The 19,543-nt window shown below is 38.0% G+C and overlaps 1 protein-coding gene across 2 annotated transcripts in view; it reads right to left on the bottom strand.

The window, feature by feature from the left end:
- TNKS (tankyrase) overlaps nt 1-19,543 on the bottom strand; it is a 214,348-nt gene that overhangs the window by 35,226 nt on the left and 159,579 nt on the right. Inside the window, exons 13-17 of one of the 2 annotated variants that reach the window (XM_011281425.4) lie at nt 13,782-13,861; nt 10,016-10,161; nt 7,647-7,812; nt 5,963-6,182; nt 5,565-5,674 (exon numbers count right to left, since the gene is read on the bottom strand). In XM_011281425.4, the coding sequence (XP_011279727.2) occupies nt 5,565-5,674; nt 5,963-6,182; nt 7,647-7,812; nt 10,016-10,161; nt 13,782-13,861 (722 nt within the window). The remainder of the gene's footprint in view (nt 1-5,564; nt 5,675-5,962; nt 6,183-7,646; nt 7,813-10,015; nt 10,162-13,781; nt 13,862-19,543) is intronic. The other variant, XM_023252430.2, reaches the window with a different exon arrangement.

Raw genomic sequence — 19,543 nt, 5'->3', positions numbered from 1 at the left:
GCTGCAGTATATTCAATTATCAGACACTTTCGTGAGAATGAGAAGAGATGGGGAAGGTAGAAACAGAAATATCCCAAGATGAGATTTAGGCCACCCTTCTTCATATTTTCTATATGACAGCCTTTTGCTCTCCTGAAGACACTCACCTCAAAAAGAACAGACACTTTTTCTGAGGTAATATTAAAGCTTTTTAAAGATAATACAAGTACTTATTATTTCAGGAAAATAGTTTCAGAAAATAAAGAGAAGAAAATTTATTAGGAAAATACGAATGAAATAACATTTTTATTAAAAAAAATTTTTTTTAATGTTTATTTTTGAGAGAGAGAGAGAGACAGCGTGAGCGGGGGAGGGGAAGACAAAGAGGGAGGCACAGAATCCGAAGCAGGCTCCAGGCTCCGAGCTGTCAGCATAGAGCCCGACGCAGGGCTCGAACTCCTGAACTGTGAGATCATGACATGAGCTGAAGTCAGACACTTAACTGACTAAGCCACCCAGGTGCCCCAGACCAAATAACTTCTAAGGACACTCTTGCATTTGCTCTGAGAGTACAAGAAACAAAATAGGAGTAAAGGAACATCATGACACTAGGGCGTCTGAGAACAAGCTATGTTTTGTGATCCTTTTGGGATTAGGAATGATACATCATCATTATAAAACTGATTCTAACACAAAAGATAAAAATAGGTACCAACTGTGGTATTATCCAAATTACTTAAAACAAAACAAAACAAAACAAATCAAAACAAAACAAAACAATGGGGCACCTGGGTGGCTCAGTCGGTTGAGCATCCGACTTCAGCTCAGGTCATGATCTCATGGTTCGTGAGTTCGAGCCCTGCATCGGGCTCTGTGTTGACAGATCAGAGCCTGGAGCCTGCTTCAGATTCTGTGTCTCCCTCTCTCTCGGCCCCTCCCCTCCTCGTGCTCTGTTTCCCTGTCTCTCCTTCTCTCAAAAATAATAAATATTTAAAAATTTTAAAAAAAAGTTTAAAACAAAACAAAACAACCCCCCCCCCAAATGTATCTCCCTTATTCAAAGGACGTATGTTGAAAAGGGATAGCTTTTTGTTCAGTTAACCCAAATCATGGAATAACTTCAAGCTTCTCTCCAGTAAGGTTATACGGCATTCAAACAATGCTTCTGATGATTCATTTTATTCTACTCCCATGTGTACTGGCAGGGTGATATAATTCAGTAGACTAATTAGCACAGGCTTCCAAAATTAGACAGTCCCAGGAAAACTATGTATGTGTGTAAAATGAATTGTATACAAGTATATGGTATTTATTATTCAACTTTCTTTATATTGAATATGTAGTTTATGCTTGGAGAAACCAATTGCATGCTTGTTAAATTTGCTGACAGACATGTGAAAGGGCAATAAACAGGAAGGAGTATGTTACTACCAAAGTAGATGAAAAACACAATTCTTAAGTCTTCTAAATAGCTACACCACTGGGACAAAAATAGTAACTGAAATTTAAGGCTGACAAATGCAATAAATAAGCTGCAGCTTAGTTCTATACCATTTATAAGAACAATGTACTGAGCTAGAAGGTCTAGAAAAGGAACTGAACTCTGCTGGAATGTTTCCAGAAGAAAGAGCCAATTAAACATAGCTTCAGAATCCAGCTGAAATGCAGAACGCTTTAAATGACAGATACGATGTAAATACTGTGAGGGCCTTAATTTAATTTTAGAAAGCTGGAAAGTAGGGAGAAGAGAAACATACTTGGGCTCCAGTTAGAACCATTTAATTGTATGAATGTCATGAAATCCACCCAATATTATACACTTTGGACAAAGCACTGAAAAATGAAAAAGTCAGCAAGTTGATTTATGAGATAATAGAAAATCACATGCTTCACGGTAAATAAATATTGAGGTCTTACATTTGTTAATAGAAAAATGAACTGTCTCGTGTAAATGTATATTAAAACTATAAGGCATTATAATACAAAACACTGAACAAGATAATGTATATTACCACTAATATAAACTCTCATGAAATCTACACCTTTTATTTAAACTTCTTAAACTATGTGTTTCTCTGTTTAGAAAAACCGAGGTGGCAAAGTTCTTTCTATATAAAATGGTTAAAGATATACAGACAGCAGTCTGAGCTCTCTAGAGGAAAAAAGGTAAAATACAAGTCAAAGAATAATTACCAATAAATAACAGCTTAAGTAGCTTTATGTAATTTCGCAGACACCTCACATGATTATTTTATCCCCAGGCTCCCAGTCATTATCTCCTACTGAAGCCAGTTAGTCTGCGTCTATTTCATGCAGATACTGAGCTGGTCAAGCACACACATTACTCCTAGGGCTGTGCAATGTAAAAGTGACATACAGCCCATATTCTAACCAGTAGGATGGCTGTGGGGAGTGACTTATCTTATAATAATAGTTATTATCCCAGATTTTATAGTGCCTTAGACTAGAGAATGCACTTTCCACATTCAGGGTCTCATCTAATTATCACAACAACCCTGTAAAGAAGATTTCAGCATCTGAGTTCTACTAACGGGAAAACTGAAGATCAGAAAGATTAAGGCACTTCCTGAAGATGACTGGGTTACTGAGTCAAAGCCTAAAGACTAGATCCCAGATGTTTAGATCCTGAGTTCAGGTCCTTCCATTACACACAGCTGCCTGCAAGGTCTTGCTGGACTAAAACTCAAGAGTCATTTCTTGAAGAGCTGAAAATGCCAAAGTGTATAGTATCAGGGAGAAGCCATGTCAGCAGGGATTACTGGGTAACACTATACCCCAAACTACTCTGCGAATAGCTTTATTTTTAACTAAGAAGTTTCTATTTCATAGGAAGCACCGCAAAAATCTCTACAAAACTTGTTATTTCAGGGCAGGGCAGGGCACACAGCCAGGACAGCTCAGGCATCACTGGGATGAATACAATATAACTAGTGTTTTGCCACTTTAATGTGGACCAGAGCCCTAGGATTTCATTAAAATATCCAGCCAAGGCTCATTGTAACATGAATAAAAAGGGACTTTTGAAAGATAACAGATTTGTATACCCATAGATAAAAAAAATATAATTCTATCTACCTTTTAGTTAAAAGACAGGGTAGCTTTGAAAATTTTTAGATTGTGTTTAACATTGGTCCTCGTTTTAAATGTACTAATTGAGATTGAGATAAATACTGATTTGATATGGTTATTAACAATAGATTATATGGTATACCAATTGCATTAGATAAAATAATTTTGTAGAGCAGAGATTCTCAGTGGCAGGGATAATCTGACCTACTGCCAACTGGAATCACTGTGTATCATAAGGGATGCTACTGGGACATTTGTATATGCCAAAACCCTGGCAAAAAAGAAAGGTCAAGAAACCACAGGGCTAAAGTTTTTAGTGAATAACAACACATAGTCATGAACTCACAGATATTTGATTTTTGAATTCGTAAGTTGAATACCAGAAGGACTTTTAATGACTCAAAAACTCCACCTCCACAAGGAGGTAAAAATACCTACCATAAACACATTATCTAGCCTGTTAACATTCTTCAGTAGGATGGGACAAACCAGGTTGACCAAAACCTCTACCCACATGCTCTTTACACAGCCTTGAGAATTTTCTGTTCATTTTTACTTTGAAAAATTACCTTCATTTACACAGAGCTTAGCAGCAGGGATGTGGTAACACACAGGATAACACGAGATGAGAGAATGAAACACAAAAATGTCCACTATTTGTCTCCCACGGAGTTAGAAGGAGAGAGCAGATGGATGATGGTGAAGTAAGTTCATGAAATGGCACAGGGGGCCTCTGGTCTGGGCCCTGATTGCATTACACCTCCCCTCGGCTGATGGAAGATGCTTCGAGGGAACGTGAAAGAAGACAAGACTGACCTGCACACTGCACTACTCGTTAACCACAAGACAGATCACGAGACATTTTGATTCTCTCCTCACGCTAGTCACCACATGATACACGTGTAAGTAACATCTCAACACTGTTCTGATCTGAGAAAAGGTAAAATACTTGACTTTTCAAGGAAGTTTTACGTTCTTTGCTCTCTGTGACAGCTGTGAAGATTGTGACAGTGGAAGACTGAAGGGACAGAGCTTAGCCACAGCCACAATGTGTAAAATACACTGAAAAGCACACAGACCCACAGAGTCTACATACAACTGACCGTGTAAGTTTTACCAGGTTGGGGCAATTACTCCTTCTACTGCCACACCCATTCTTACTCCAAAGACTCCACTTTAAGTTCTGCTGGACCCATCAGTTTGATAAACTCTTAACTGAAGCTTTGTCAAACAGATTAGTGGAACACAGTATGGAGAGAAGGATCACGCTAAGAAGTGAACGTTAATCTCCAAACAATACGTATTTGTAGTTCTAACACAGAGGTAAAGAAATTCTACATAACTGTGTAAGCAGATGGTAGCGGTAAATATTTAGCGTGTCTGGTCTTCAGGAGAAACGTATGCTGTGCAGTGAAACTGGGCATCTTATATGAAGGAAGGTTAAAATTCTAATAAATGTCATTAAAGATAATCATCTTTGCACAGATTACTGCAGTTCCAAGAGGATTTCAGTACTAATAATACATGCAGTAAATATGATAACTTTCGATGAATTTATGTGACATTTGGAAGTATAATTTTCTTTCCTGTTTGTCCAACTCAAAACTAGACTGTTTGCTTTTCTCAAGAGTATGCCCACTCAGACTGTCATCTCTCTGAAATACAGATTTTTGCAGAGGGGATATGAGAAGATGAGGACATTCCTTATGGAGGGCAAGGGGAAAGACAGTAAGAGAATATGGAAATCACAATGATTAGGTTTTACTTAATAGCTTGTCAGGCTTTTGCAAATCCAGAAACTGTCCTCATCAATAGTGATCGGGCATCTGTGGGTTTTTATAATCAAATAGGGATTTAGTGAATGAACAGATAAGCACATGAACATTCATCCTGCAGGATTATTCCTGTGTGATTCAGGCCTGAGTGGGCCTGGGTGACTTCCAGGCAGTCAGTTTCAACAGACATCATCAACACACTGCAAGACACTCCCCTTCCTCGTCCTCTTTCAGCTAATGATTATAGTTCCAGTGCTTGGAGAATGGCTCTGGACTCTCACTGTGGGGCTTTAGCTAGTCAATCAAATTCTACGAAACCGTATGTTCCAAGAGCTGAACCATTTACCTGAATATTTTTAAGATGCGGACGATAAACAAAAGCAAGCATGATTTCTATGCCTGCAAATAAAAAGCCTCCTGGGTCTTACGGTTTCTAAAAGCTCTATCATCTGTAACAATAAATATTAAATGAGCAGCCATTACACACCTGTTACTGCGCTAGACAATGTGAGGAGAACAGGGAGCTGTAAAGAGCACGGCCCTTGACCAAAAAGGTAGTTAAGCTTAACTGGGAAGGCTAGAAACGCGCTGAACAGGAAGACTAAGATTGTCCTAAATTATGTTGTTGGTTAGATATCTACTTACTTCATGCACAGTATGCATTTGATAGAATAGTAAATGTCAGTGAAGTTTTCTAGACTTGAAATGTAGCATGCTCACCCCATAGGATGCTGCGTTATGAAGAGGAATTAAACCACCTTTGTCTTGGGCATTAACATCTGCTCCGTGCTCCAGAAGATATTCAGCTACCTCCAGGTTATTGTAGCCTGCTATTAGAGTGGAAGAGGCGAACATGTCAGATTAAAGAACTATGGATTTCTATCTATGTATACAAATCACAAGGGCTGGAAAACGTGACGATTTTAATACTTTTTGCTCATCTGAGCAGCTGATACTACTCTCACGTGACTAAGAGCCTTTATGATAAGGCGTCATACAAAATGAAGCCAATCAAAAGCATTTCACTATTTCTGTCCAGTGTCTCCCTCATCTTCTGGTGAGCTGTATCAGGTATCCGAGCAAGCACCGTGAGCCTCAGGGGGGCTGGGGGCGCTCACCCGCCAGGTGCAGAGGGGTGGAGTTTCTGCCCTGGGTGTCCCTGCAGTTGATATTCTCTGGGGTGCAGAGCTTCTGCACTCTCGCCAGGCAGCCTTTCTTGGCAGCATCCAGTAAGGCGGCGTCTCCCCTCAGCAGGTCCTGGATGTCCGTGTCTCCCTCTTTTACCAAATCTAATGGTGTGTTTCCATCTCTGTTCTTTTTGGTTGGGTCTGCTCCATGCTAAAACAACAACGAGACAAAACCAAATGGGGTTTGTATTTTCTATAGTACCTTTCTTAAGGTCTTTTTAATTTTTAACTTCACCTTCATTCACCAAAAGAAAGGTATCTATATCCTGTATGCATTTTGAAAACCAGAGGCAGCACCCGCCTTTTCTTTGTAAATTCCCTGCTCAGCAATATGGTGGATCAGCTTTGTAACTACTTCTCAGTGGAAAGTCTAAGTCTTAGGATCAGTGGTGACAGTGAAGTGGGGAAGGGGCTGGGCACCTTTTCTGTGTCATATCATATACTTTCCCAGACACTACGCTGTCTCCGGAAACCCCTTTTCCTTTTAAGAGCGGCCTGGATATTACTTTTTGACCAGACTTTAATGACATAAAGATATTTAGTGTGTATAATGGGAAGGAAGTAAGAAGAGGAAGATACACCAGTGGAAAAAGTACTTGATTCTAAATGCAATCAATACCAAAGTCTGCTAATTTTTTACTGTTTTCATTTTAAGTCTTAACACCTCATGTGAAATTAGGTGTAGATGTATTAACAATGGATTTGATTTTAAAATTTGAATCATCTACACCTACAACATGAAACGAATAAAAGTCAAGGACCTTTATTATGGGCCTGACAGACTGCTACCGGCCCACTGGAGAAATTCAGAATAAACCAAACCAGACAGTGAATTCACAGTGACCTGGAAGTTCTTTGTTTGTTTGTTTTTCCTGGAAGTTATTTCTTACCACCTAGTGAAGGTAAAAATGAGTATCAAATACATTATTATCCTTAAGACTCCTGAAAACATATTTAATGGCATAAAGGTGGTGGGGACAAGAATTCTATTTATGTTTAACCAGGATAAGCTTTAAAAAAAAAAAAGAAAACTACACAAATATATGTCTGATCATTTCTCACATCTTTTAATCCACAAAATTATGTTAGTTTCATATAACTATTAGTTCCTACTATCTCGTTGCTTTCCCCCAAACTTATATGAATAACTTTGTTTAAAGATTACTTTGTATTTTAATAAAAATCTAATATCAAAGTTCTTATAAGACATGTATGTTTAATGTTTGATAATGAGCAATGAGTTTGTTAATAATAATACAGCTACTAAGAAAAAAAAATCAAAGTTGATTGAAAAACTTGTTTCTCTTTCTACCATGTTTTCTGATATTAATACCACAAGTATAAGCAATGCAAACAAATGCAACTCTTTCCAAGACCTACCTTGATGAGTTGTGATGAAATGAACTCATCAGATCAGCTCAGAAAGATACTTCAGACACTATTCAAAGCTATGCAAGTATCATGTTATCACACTCAAACACGCCCCTAAAATAGAAAATGTAAGCAATCTCTACAGCACTTATTATACTTAATAATTCACTGTGATGTAATTTTCCATACTAACCGAAAAGCCAATGCAATTACTTTATATTTTATAATTTTAAAAATTACATACTTTTAAAAGGAGCTTGCAGATTTCATATTTTCCTTTAGCTGCTGCTTCATGCAGAGGGGTAAACTTCCATAAGTCCGCCACATTGACAGAAGCCCCATGCCTTACTAAAAGTTCCGCTACCTCATAGTGTCCATATGAACAGGCATTATGAAGGGGCACCAAGCCACTAAACAAAAGAAAATTATTTTTAAGACATGTAACAGATCTTTGTGTTAAGATGATACTTATAATAAAAATGATGTTAATTCTTCTTTGGCAGTGACTATGATGAGCACTCACTTAAAAAGAAAGAATTCTCCCTGGGTCTTGAAGATAAAGTCACCCATTTCCAAGTAAGGATTAATAATTTCAAAAACACCCCTTTCAACACAAGGATTTCCCCTTAGCCTCTTGGTGATGGGACAGAAATTTCACAGCAATCCTATGCTTAGAACACATACAGACAGACCCAGAGAAAAGGTTCCATCACAATATTTTTAATTAAAAAATTTTTTTTTAAGTTTATTTATTCATTTTGAGAGAGAGAGTGCAAGCAGGGGAGGGGCGGGGAGACAGAATTCCAATCAGGCTCCACCTTGCCAGCAGAGAGCCTGATATGGGGCTCAAACCCACAAACTGCGAGATTCATGACCTGAGTGGAAATCAAGAGTCGGATGTTTAACTGACTGAGCCACCCAGGCGCCCCTCCATCACAATATTTTTAATTCAGGTTTCATCCTGGTGATAGGGAGAGCAACACTACAAAGTGATTTCAGGAATAATTAACCAATAATCTGGTTTCATCCACTCAGATTTTCTTCCATTTGGGTTTTCCTAATAAAAATGGTATGCCTACTTATAAAATAGACAAAAAAATTTAACTAATTTACTCAGTCAAGTTCTACCTTCTGTCTTTCGTTTTTATTTCTGAATTCCTAATAATTCAGCAGTGGCTTCAATGCACAGATTTAATATTTAGATGTTAAGCAATGAAAAGTCAAAATCCAAGTGATCCAGGAGCTGTAGTATTTGGTGAGGAAAATAATGACACCAACCATAAACTCTAGTTGCATGAGAAATCTAGCCACCTCAGCTCATGAACAAACTATTCTGAGACAACTCCAAGCTCTGGTTAGAAGGCAGCTGGCATTCTAAAAGGATAGAAAGCCGTTCCTATAAACAGGGTGCAATGAAAGGATAAGCTTAAGTTGCACTTAAAATATAACAAAAACAAGGTACCAAATGTTTTTTCTTATTTAGAGATCAGTACTTTTGTTTTTAATATTTTGAGATAAAAAATATTAAGTGCTGGGGCACCTGGGTGGCTCGGTCGGTTAAGCGTCTGACTTTGGCTCAGGTCATGATCTCTCGGTGAGTTCGAGCCCCGCGTCGGGCTCGGCTGACAGCTCAGAGCCTGGGGCCTGCTTTGGATTCTGTGTCTCCCCCTCCCTACCCTCCCCCTCCCCCACTCATACTCTGTCACTCTCAAAAATAAAAAATAAAATAAATAAACATTAAAAATACTAAGTGCTAACTACAATGGGCAGTAGAAATAAATGTTGGTTGCTCTGCAGTGGACTACAAAACTTCAAGTCTGATGTATCCCTTTTAAAAGATAAATGCATAATGGTTAATTAAAGTCTGAATTGTGTGGTTTAATTCTACAGTACTCTGATATGTAATTGCACAGAAAAGTGCTTGCTTATTTCTATTTTGAGATGATATGAAATTAACTCAGAATATGGAAGCTCATTTCAGTTAAAACTTCCTTCTTGCATCACTAAATAGCTGCCATGGCTGCTTTAAACTCTGACTAGATAAATTTAAATAATTTAGTAAACTAACATAAAAATACAGAATATCTGAGTTGGTAAAAATAAAATTATGTGTCTATTAATAGCAATGACGTTGGGATGGATGGCTTCTTTTGGAAAGAGATTATACATTTTTAATAGCAAAAAAAAAGGACACAATAAATTGTAAACTATATAAACATATTCATACAATGCAGTAAAATACTATGATAGGCATTAAAAAGATGAGATGAACAATTAAGTACTGATATGGAAAGCCATTCAAGACCTATTTCTGGGTGAAAGAGCAAATTACAAAGCAGGCTGCATGGAATGGCATCCGCATTTATGTTAAAAAACGAGCCCGACCCCCCACAGCAGCATTCCTACTGCTTTTAAAAAGTCTGGAGGATTACAACAAAATTTTTATCTAGAAGGTGGGGTGACAGGAATTTTCGTTTTCTATACTGTATGTTTCTATTAATGCTTTATGTTTTAAAAAAACATGCATGACTTTTTTAACAGGGAAAAGAATCTGAGACTTCAACCACATTTTAACAATTTTTAAGTCCCAAACAGCTCAATTCTAGCACCTACCCTTTGTCTTTGGCGTGGACATCGGCCCCGTGGTGTAGGAGGTACTCCACAACAGACACACGATTGTAGCCTGCTGCAAAGTGTAGAGGTGTAGAATGCCGACCCTCCAAATCTCTGCAATTCACATTTTGAGGGCTGCAAAGTTGCTTTAGTGACACACACACACAAAGGACATTAATATTTATTCATAGGTTTTGCTCCAAAATACCGCAGGCATCTTAGATAAACTGTAATTTTCTAATGAATATTTATTTCCAAAGATTAGATCACGCAAGTGATGTTTAAAAATCAACACTATGCCTGGCTTCACAGTGTCTACAAATGTTCTTACTGTTTACAGAGCAATTTAATCTTTTTTTTCATCATTTCCTGGCCAAAATCCTAATCGAAAAGAAAAACCCGGCATAAAGCAAGGCTTTCCAAGGCAAATGATGCCTTCATTTTTCATCCTCACAGGGCGTTTCTCCCTGAGACTGACCGCCACAGCGCGTCTACGGTCCTGCACGCGGTCGGCCACTCCTTCTTGACTGCAGAACCACCCAGAGCTCCTGGCTCTGCGGACATGGCAAGCAGAAAGCCCCCAGAAAAAAAAATTCTGCCTGGGCCACCCACTCGGCCCCCTGACCCACTACAGCAAAGCCGGGCAGTCACCAGGGCTTGAGCTGATCTTTGGGACATGTCCATCTGACTCATAGAGTCAGACTGATTTCAGTCATGCTCTAGTGTTTCGCCTTCCCTTTCGTCTCCTTCCGAATGCTACTGTCTCAGCACAAGCTCCATTCTGTCTGCTTACACGGCAGTGGGAAGCAAAGAAAGGCCGGCGGGCTGTGCCACTGGTGGTGATAGATGAATTATAATAACAGTATGTGAATAATAATCCACAGTTTATTTAGAATCTCGTGTTCTTTCAGTGAGAGAATTACTGTCCGTGAAGGGGCTCATCATCTCCATCTCACAGATAAATACACCAAGGTTCAGAGAGGCTAAGTAGCTTGTCCTTTTTCATAGAGCTGGCGAGGCAAAGGTACAATGAAGACTCAGACCCGGTTTTCCTGATTTGTGATCTCTTGATCTTTCTGCTCGATCCCTGCTTACTCTCTTAATTGCCCTCGTTCAGGGAAGTGATGTGAAGAAAGGTAATAGAAGAACAGTCAAAAAAGCCGAGACAATAGTGACATTTTCTAGGCTACAAGGTGTGACGGCAGGACTTTCCAGGCATTTGACAATCTTGCCGCCACTCCTGCCACTGTAATGAGCTACGATTATATAAAAACTAGGACCTTGGAAGGCATCTGTTTCTACGGATTTACTGACGAGGCGCCTTCAACGTTGGTAGAGTAGAAACAGGGCTTTTCAGGTGGTACAATGCTTACATGACAGAAGGAAGTCTGGGCCATAAGGGAGAGCCTACGATCTCATCAGCTCTATGTGGAAAAGCCCCAGACTCTAAACTCCGAAGAGCCACTGTCATCTGGCCAGGTCATACGTCTTATCCTTTCATGACAAGTGAATCTGTGGCTACATTAATACATATACTATAGAATCAAAAAACAGAATAAACACATAAAGTAAAAAGAAAGGATACAAACATTGGTAGCAAACACCTTCTACTGGTGTCCTACGTGATGAAAGCTGCTTCATGCTGCTGCTGGTGGCTCTTTAGGCTGATATACTCTAAATTCACTTTTTTTCCATGCAGAGAATATTGGCAAAACAGGGATGAGGTAGGGAATAAAACACAACTCATTTAGCCAGGTCCCCAAAATAAAAGCTCATTTTGCTTATTAAATATTTGATTTCTAATATTTGGAAGTTCTTCATTCTCTGTTCCATTTCACTTTCTTTTGAGTGCCAAAGAATTTCACATCTTTCTCACCTGGTCTCCATAGTTTCAGTCAAGCTGTGTGCTTTACTCAGCAGACAGCCTTGCCTCTAATTCCTAATTTTAAAAAATACTTTCTGAAGCCTATAGGGAAAGCAACCTACCACACTTAATTCTCAGTCTGTCCTTTGCTTTTTTTCTTCCACTTTCATTCCATTCATAAAAAATTATTTGGCCTTTACTGTGAATGGATTGTTTCAGAAACCTGAAAGCTGTGATATATTTGCCTATCAGTACATACAGAACACGTGGAATTAAAAACTACATATTCGGGAAATACTAAACGATGAATTTAATGATAATGGGCACATGTAGTAAGTCTGGAGCCCAGATTATCAATGCTGTGATGCAGAAAAGGAGTCCTGATCACTTTTCTATTTAAAGATTTTTTTTTTAAGTTTATTTATTTTGAGAGACAGACAGAAAGAGAGTGCAAGAGGCAGTGTGTGTGCACGCACGAGCAGGGGAGGGGTAGAAAGGGAGGGAAAGAATCCCAAGCAGGCTCAGGCTCTGTGCTGTCAGCACAGAGACCGACACAGGGCTTGATCCCAGGAACCATGAGATCATGACCCAAGCCGAAACCCAGAGTCAGACGTTTAACTGACTGAGTAACCCAGGTGCCCCTAAAGATTTTCTGTTATTAGGATACATTTCAAATGACAAGAAGTATGTAATTTTAATTATGAAAATAAAAAGTATATAATTTTAGATCTAAGAGAACTTTAAGATTTCTCCCCAGTGGCTATTACAACTGAAATTTACCATTTTTTCTTTAAATAACTTAGATGTTCTTGTAAGATGGAAGAGATGTTAGAAATGGCCACATACTGAAACAAAAATAAAATTTCTGCACATTTATTGTCATTTTCAACCAGAAAGAATGCTAAAGGTAGTTTGCTAAAAATCACAAAAATAGAGTTTGCTTAATAAGTGACAAACTTCAGTTTGTAAAAAATAATGTTACGACTATCAGTCCCAATTTCACATTAGCCTTTCTTTAAAAGAAAGAAAGAAAGAAAGAAAGAAAGACAAACGAAACCACAAGACCAACCCCCAAACAAGAACAAAATGCCACCTCTTTCTATCACCCCTGCATGAGTGGTTACAGATAGGAAGTGTATTTATTTATTTAACGTTTATTCATGTTTGAAAGACAGAGAGAGAAAGAGCACAAGCAGGGGTGGGCGGAGAGAGAGGGGGACACAGAATCCGAAGCAGGCTCCAGGCCCTGAGCTGTCAGCACAGAGCCTGACGCGGGGCTTGAACTCACGAATCGCGAGATCATGACCTGAGCCGATGTCGAATGCTCAACCGACTGAGCCATTCAGGCGCCCCAGAAGTGTGTGTTTTTAAAAAACATATTCAAGATCAGACTATTATTTCATCTTTGAAAAAAATTAAATCTATAACCATGTTTCTATACCACAAACAACGGCTGTTAAAAGTTTCCTGGCAAGCAGAAATTACATAGAAAAGAAAATCCATCCTCTGTACATAAGTAATTCCAAATGGTTGCAGGATCATAAGAATGCTTTTCTAGAGCAACTGTTGAGAATCTCTTGGAAAAGTTGAAGAAACATTGTTTTGAAATTTATTGTACTATTATCTGGGCTTGAACTAGCTTAGAAATTTATAAGTGTGGCCAAAAGTAACAGTTTCATTAATATAAGTGAAAATAAAAGAGCTTTCATATAATCAGAAGAAAAGTGACTAAAACTGGTTTAATGGATATAAAGCACGTACTAGGAAATCTTCCTGGTTTATGGATCGACTTTGTTTTTCCCTTTCATTGTTTGGATTTGAATGGTTTCACTTATAAGCTTAAGATGAATTGGTTAGCAAAGTTCAATAGTGCCACCCAAGATGTTAAAAGCACTGATTTACCTTCACAGTTTCCAAGTCTCCAGCTTTAGATGCCTCTAAGAGTCGATAGTCAACATCAGAAGTGCGTATAGGTGTACTTTCTGAATAAAAGAGAGGAGAGATTAGTGTTAGGTTTTAAGGAATCACAGAGTTAAGAAGGAAAATTACTTGGTGAATGGAAAGAGGGATTAAGGGGTCAGAAATTCCTGAGATATAATCTATGGATTTTCTAAACTGTTTTCAGATGAGAAAAAAGTGGCTTCTTATTTCAATTTACATCCATCTCATCCTAAGCCACATTAAAAAAAAAAGTATTTATTCTGAGAGAAAGTGAGAGAGAGAGTGGGGGATGGGGGATGGGCACAGACAGAGTGAGAGAGAGAGTGGGGGAGGGGGGATGGGCACAGAGAGAGAGAGAGAGAGAGAGAGAGAGAGAGAAAGAGAATCCCAAGCAGGCTCTATGTTGTCAGCATAGAGTGCGATGTGGGGCTTGAACTTACAAACTGTGATATCATGACCTGAGCCAAGATCAAGAGTTGGATGTTTAAGTGACTGAGCCACCCAGGCACCCCCATCCTAAGCTACATTTAAATAAATTCGAAGACACATAAATCCTTCTCTGTCCCTACTATTCTAGCTTTCAAATCTTCTGGCCAAAAGTTGGCAAAAGGGAATAAACAAACATAGAACACAGTATCAAGAACATCTTTATGATATTTTGGTCTTACAAAGTGCTTTCGCAAAGCTTTGCCATTGATTTTGTTGTGCAAACCTAGGGAAGCCACTCAATTTTCAGTATTCAATGTTTAGCCTTTTTCTTTTTGGCCTCAACTTCCTCAATTTGAAACAGAAATACTACTCCCAAAATTAGTGATCTCAGAAAATATAATCAGTGTACTAAAATTCACATTAATTCACATTTACTGAATGGCTTCAGGGAAATGCAATAAAAAATGTCTGTACAATTGGGAGGTGTGACAGAAATGCCAAATGGAATATAATTAGATTAGGCCATTAGGTCCAGATGTACGAAGTTAACAGATGAAGTGTTTTGATTAATATAAACCAAAAATTCATTACACGTTGGCCCAAATAAAAACATTTTTAAAGAAAACAATGTACAAATATGTCACTCAAAATATGTTTGTGGACATTACGTTGGCCTTTCTACTGCACACGTGTATACACACTCATGTAACACAAAAGGAGTGAAGTCCAGGAGACCTGGATTTTAACAGTGATGATGGACAAATCACTTAATAGCTTAGTTTTGCACCTATAAAGTGAGTGTTGGGTTCCCTTAAATCCTCTTTCAGATTTAAAATTACATTATCTTTTGATCAAAGATCCTTCCTTGAGTCCTCTGTCTACAGGGGAAGATCAAGTGATGCTACGAAAAGGTTTTAGATTTCAGAAGAAACAACTTCAGCTCTTTCTAAAGTGCTTCATTCAGGAAGAGTGGCTTTTACAGCATAAGTTTTGAGAACTCTTCCATAAAAGATAAACTGTGTTTATTTAGTCATGATATTACTTAGCAGATAAAATGCTAAGATTAAAGGGAGGAGAGGAAAATATTTCATTTAATGAAGTACATTTTTGAAACATCAATAAGTATTTTTCTTTAGACAAGAGCTTATTATTCATTAATTTGTGGAACTGTCGAGGAAAGAAATCAAGTCTTGCTCATCTTCAAGGTCCTTTTCACAGAGAACATTCAGAAAGCATTTGCTGAACTGACTTCCACCATGCTATTTTATACTGGGGTCAGTGTGTCTGGCCCACCATCACTCTTTCTTTGGCTGCCTTTATCCTGTTCTTTGTTGTCTCATTTGCCTCCTTTCTCGGTGTGCACGACTTTGCTGCATGAATGGGTGAGAGAGTCGGTGTGGATATTATGTCTCTGTGACAGTAATTCTCGCAGCTGGCAGAGCTCACGGAAACATCCTTTGGATGTATATAGGTAATATTTCGCAAAGTGAAATGACAGTTGTTTATGTATATAGAGTTAGAACTTTGGATATTTTCAGACTCTAGCATTTGAGGGATACTGCTCGTATGGATAAGTGCTTTCATTCTATGAATTATTTGAAATTGGCACATTGGTCTTGATACAGACTACTTGCAAAGGGTTATAATTTTACAATCAAGCAAAAATTTTTATGCAAATATAAAAATCCCTCTGAGAACTATGGAGAAATTCTTACTCCTTGTCAAAGAGTGGAAAGTAGTTATTTAAAGATATTGATTAATTACTATAGAAATTATAGACCTTTGCATCCATTATAAATCCTGAACAGGCTTAGAACAGATTCATTTCTGGGAACAAAGTAGTAGCTGAAAGGATATCTATACACCCAGGAGCTTCGTACAAAGAGAAACAGAATTAAAAGAAGGATATAAAAATGAAGTTAAAAGGGAACATAGGTAAAATAAGAGTAGCTGATATGCAAAGTACTGTATCAGTAAATTCCTTTATGAGCACATTGGCTTTTTCAGAGTATGAAATTAAAGATTTCACTTAGAGTCAAAGGCCAAAGATAGGCTTCTAATTTTTTCTCCAATTCTATTCTGGCTCACCAGAATTTTAAAAAGAAAATAAAAGAGAAGAAAAGAAAAGAAAAGAAAAAAAAAAAAAAAAGAGAAGAAACCCAAACTGAAAGTTCCAAAGGTCAGAAGGCAGTTTGCTATTCAAAAACAAACAAAACAGAACAAAAACAAGTCTCCTGTAGACTGGCTGTCACTGGACTGGCAATAGGTCTTACTGACTTATTTCAATGTGCAAATGTAAGTGGGGATTTCAGTATTTAATTGAGCTCTTATAAATCTCCAAATCCTTACCTCTATAAATGATTACGTAAAAGTAATGGAATAATCATACTGGAATATACAGTCAGAATAATTCATTCTAGGGCGCCTGGGTGGCTCTGGTTAAGTGAGTGACGTCGGCTCAGGTCATGATCTCGTGGTCCATGAGTTCGAGCCCCACGTCAGGCTCTGTGCTGACAGCTCAGAGCCTGGAGCCTGCTTCGGATTCAGTGTCTCTCTCACTCTCTGCCCCTCCCCTGCTCACACTCTCTCTCTCTCTCAAAAAGAAAGAAACATTAAAAAAAAAAGGATAATCCATGGCAAGGTCTAGCCTAAACATACTGTTTAAAAGAACTTATCTGTGGTGCTGGATATATTCTTTATCTATGGTAATATAGTAGCCACTAGTCATATGTGGCTAGGACAAATGATGAACAGATTTAAAATTTTTATTTAATTTTAGTTAATTTAAATTTAGCCACAAGTAGCTAGCAGCTACTACACTGGACACAGCAGAATATAGAGAAAGCAGGTCTGGAGAAAAAAGTCAAATCTTCTGAAATCATGTTTTAAAATTCTGGTTCATTGGGGTGCCTGGGTGGCTCAATCAGTTAAGTGTCCGACTTTGGCTCAGGTCACGATCTCAGGGTTCGTGAGTTCGAGCCCCATGTGGGGTTCTGTGCTAATAGCTCAGAGCCTGGAGCCTGCTTTGGATTCTGTGTCTCCCTCTCTCTGCCCCTCCCCCACTCGTGCTCTGTCTCTCTCGGTCTCTTTCTCTCTCTCTCTTTTTCAAAAATAAACATTTAATAAATAAATAAATAAATAAATAAATAAATAAATAAATAAATAAATAAAATTCTGGTTTATAAAAAGCTGCTGACATTAATTTTGACATAAATACTGCCAACAGTTTACAATTCAAACTTTATTTTATTTTTAAAGTATTTATTTATTTTTAAAGTATTTATTTTGAGAGAGAGTGAGCAAGCGCACAAGTGCAGGAGGAGCACAGACAGAGAAAGAGAGAGAATCCCAAGCAGGCCCCGCACTGTCAGTATGAAGCCTGATGTGGGGCTTCAACCTATGAACCGTGAGATCATGACCTGAGCTGAGACCAAGAGTTGGACACAACCGACTGAGCCACCCAGGCACCCCTAATTCAAACTTTATTAATGTAAACTATTGGCAATTACTGACTTGAGAGCTGGAAGTGCAGGTTTCTAAAAGTGGATCTTAAACCTGGTATCAACATTATTAGTTAAATGTATCTTCATAAAAATGTTACCCAGAACAGAACTCCAATAACCTGGTATACATCCTATATGACTGATGCATTCTTTTAGGAGTCATTAGAGATATAAACTGGAATTGGATTAGTAAATTTAGGTACAAGCAAAAAGTCCAGCTAGTACATGGTCCACAGACTATAGATACTCAAGTTGCTCATAGAAATATTAATTTAGGGAGAATCTTTTTTTTTTTTAACGTTTATTTATTTTTGAGACAGAGAGAGACAGAGCATGAATGGGGGAGGGACAGACAGACAGGGAGACACAGAATCCAAAGCAGGCTTCAGGCTCTGAGCCATCAGCCCAGAGCCCAACGCGGGGCTCGAACTCACGGACCGCGAGATCGTGACCTGAGTTGAAGTCGGACGCTTAACCGACTGAGCCACCCAGGCGCCCCTAGAAATATTAATTTAAAAAATTCTATCCTCGGGGCACCTGGGTGGCTTGGTTGAGCATCCAATTCTTGGTTTCAGCTCAGGTCATGATCCCAGGGTCATGAGCTGAAGCCCTGCTCAGCATGGAGCCTGCTTAAGATTCTCTCTCCCTCCCTCTCTCTCTCTGCCACTCTCTCCCACTCGTGTGCGTGCTCTCTCTCTCAAATAATTAAAAATTAAAAAAAATTGTCTCCTCTTCCAAAAAACAATTCCCATTTCAAAACCTTTCTAAGGGCAAGATTTTACCATACAATTCTACTACTGTATTATTTTTCCATATCAATAAAGAATATTAAGAATTAAACCAAAAAGTTCTGGCATATCCTATGTTAAGCATTTAATTACCTATTTAATGTTTTATCTTCCAAACAAACTTCTAAGAAGAATTATCAGAATAATTGAATAAAATATTTCATTTGTGATTCAGTATTTAATTTTATCTTTTACCAGAAGTCATATACTCTAATTGCATTGATTTAGAAGACATTTAAGAAACATTAATGGATCAAATCTGCCTAATTTATTCAATCCTTTCTTCTCCATTTTGTCAATTATCTCTAAATTATGCATAGTATTATTAAGAATTTTTAACGTGATGGCTATCTGTTTGCCTGATTTATGGTTACAATTTAAAGAAACTAACTGAAAATTCAGCACTAAATGGTTCTTGGTAAAAAGCAGAAGAACAACATTTAGAATGTTTGAACAAAAATCACACCTTTTGGAATTATATTAGAATTTACTGGGAAGGCAGAACTATTTCCTAGTCAAAGCATGATTACCTTCTTTAAGTAAATGTTCTATTGCTCTGTAGAAACAGGAAGTTAAATGAAGTCATGTTTTTCATAGTTTAAGCTTGAAATCCTATAACAGGAAATTTCATTCCTTTATGATCTTATTAGTTTTGATAGTAAAGGTGTCCTAGATAGGGCTTACTTCAACTCAAGATCAACCATCTAAGACTGAAGTTGAACGATACTACCTCCCAATGAATTAGCCTGAGGAAAGTAAATCCTAACTACTAGCTCTTACAGTGCGGCACACTCTTAGGGGGTTGGTTAGCTCTGATTCAGCTCTAACACATATGAGCTCCACAAGTCTGGAAAGTTCCCTATTTTAGTAGACAGCTGTGATGCTCAACTGTGTTGTACTTTTGGGGGTCTTTCAGAAATCTGTGGGGTATATTTTTATCTTCTAGTGTAGTTTTGCCCAAGCTATTACTATTACAATAATCATAAATTATTTTATTGTAACT

This window comes from Felis catus, chromosome B1 (assembly GCF_018350175.1).
Source record: "Felis catus isolate Fca126 chromosome B1, F.catus_Fca126_mat1.0, whole genome shotgun sequence".
Classification (NCBI taxonomy): Eukaryota; Metazoa; Chordata; class Mammalia; order Carnivora; family Felidae; genus Felis; species Felis catus.
This window is presented reverse-complemented; position numbering and strand designations above follow the sequence as displayed.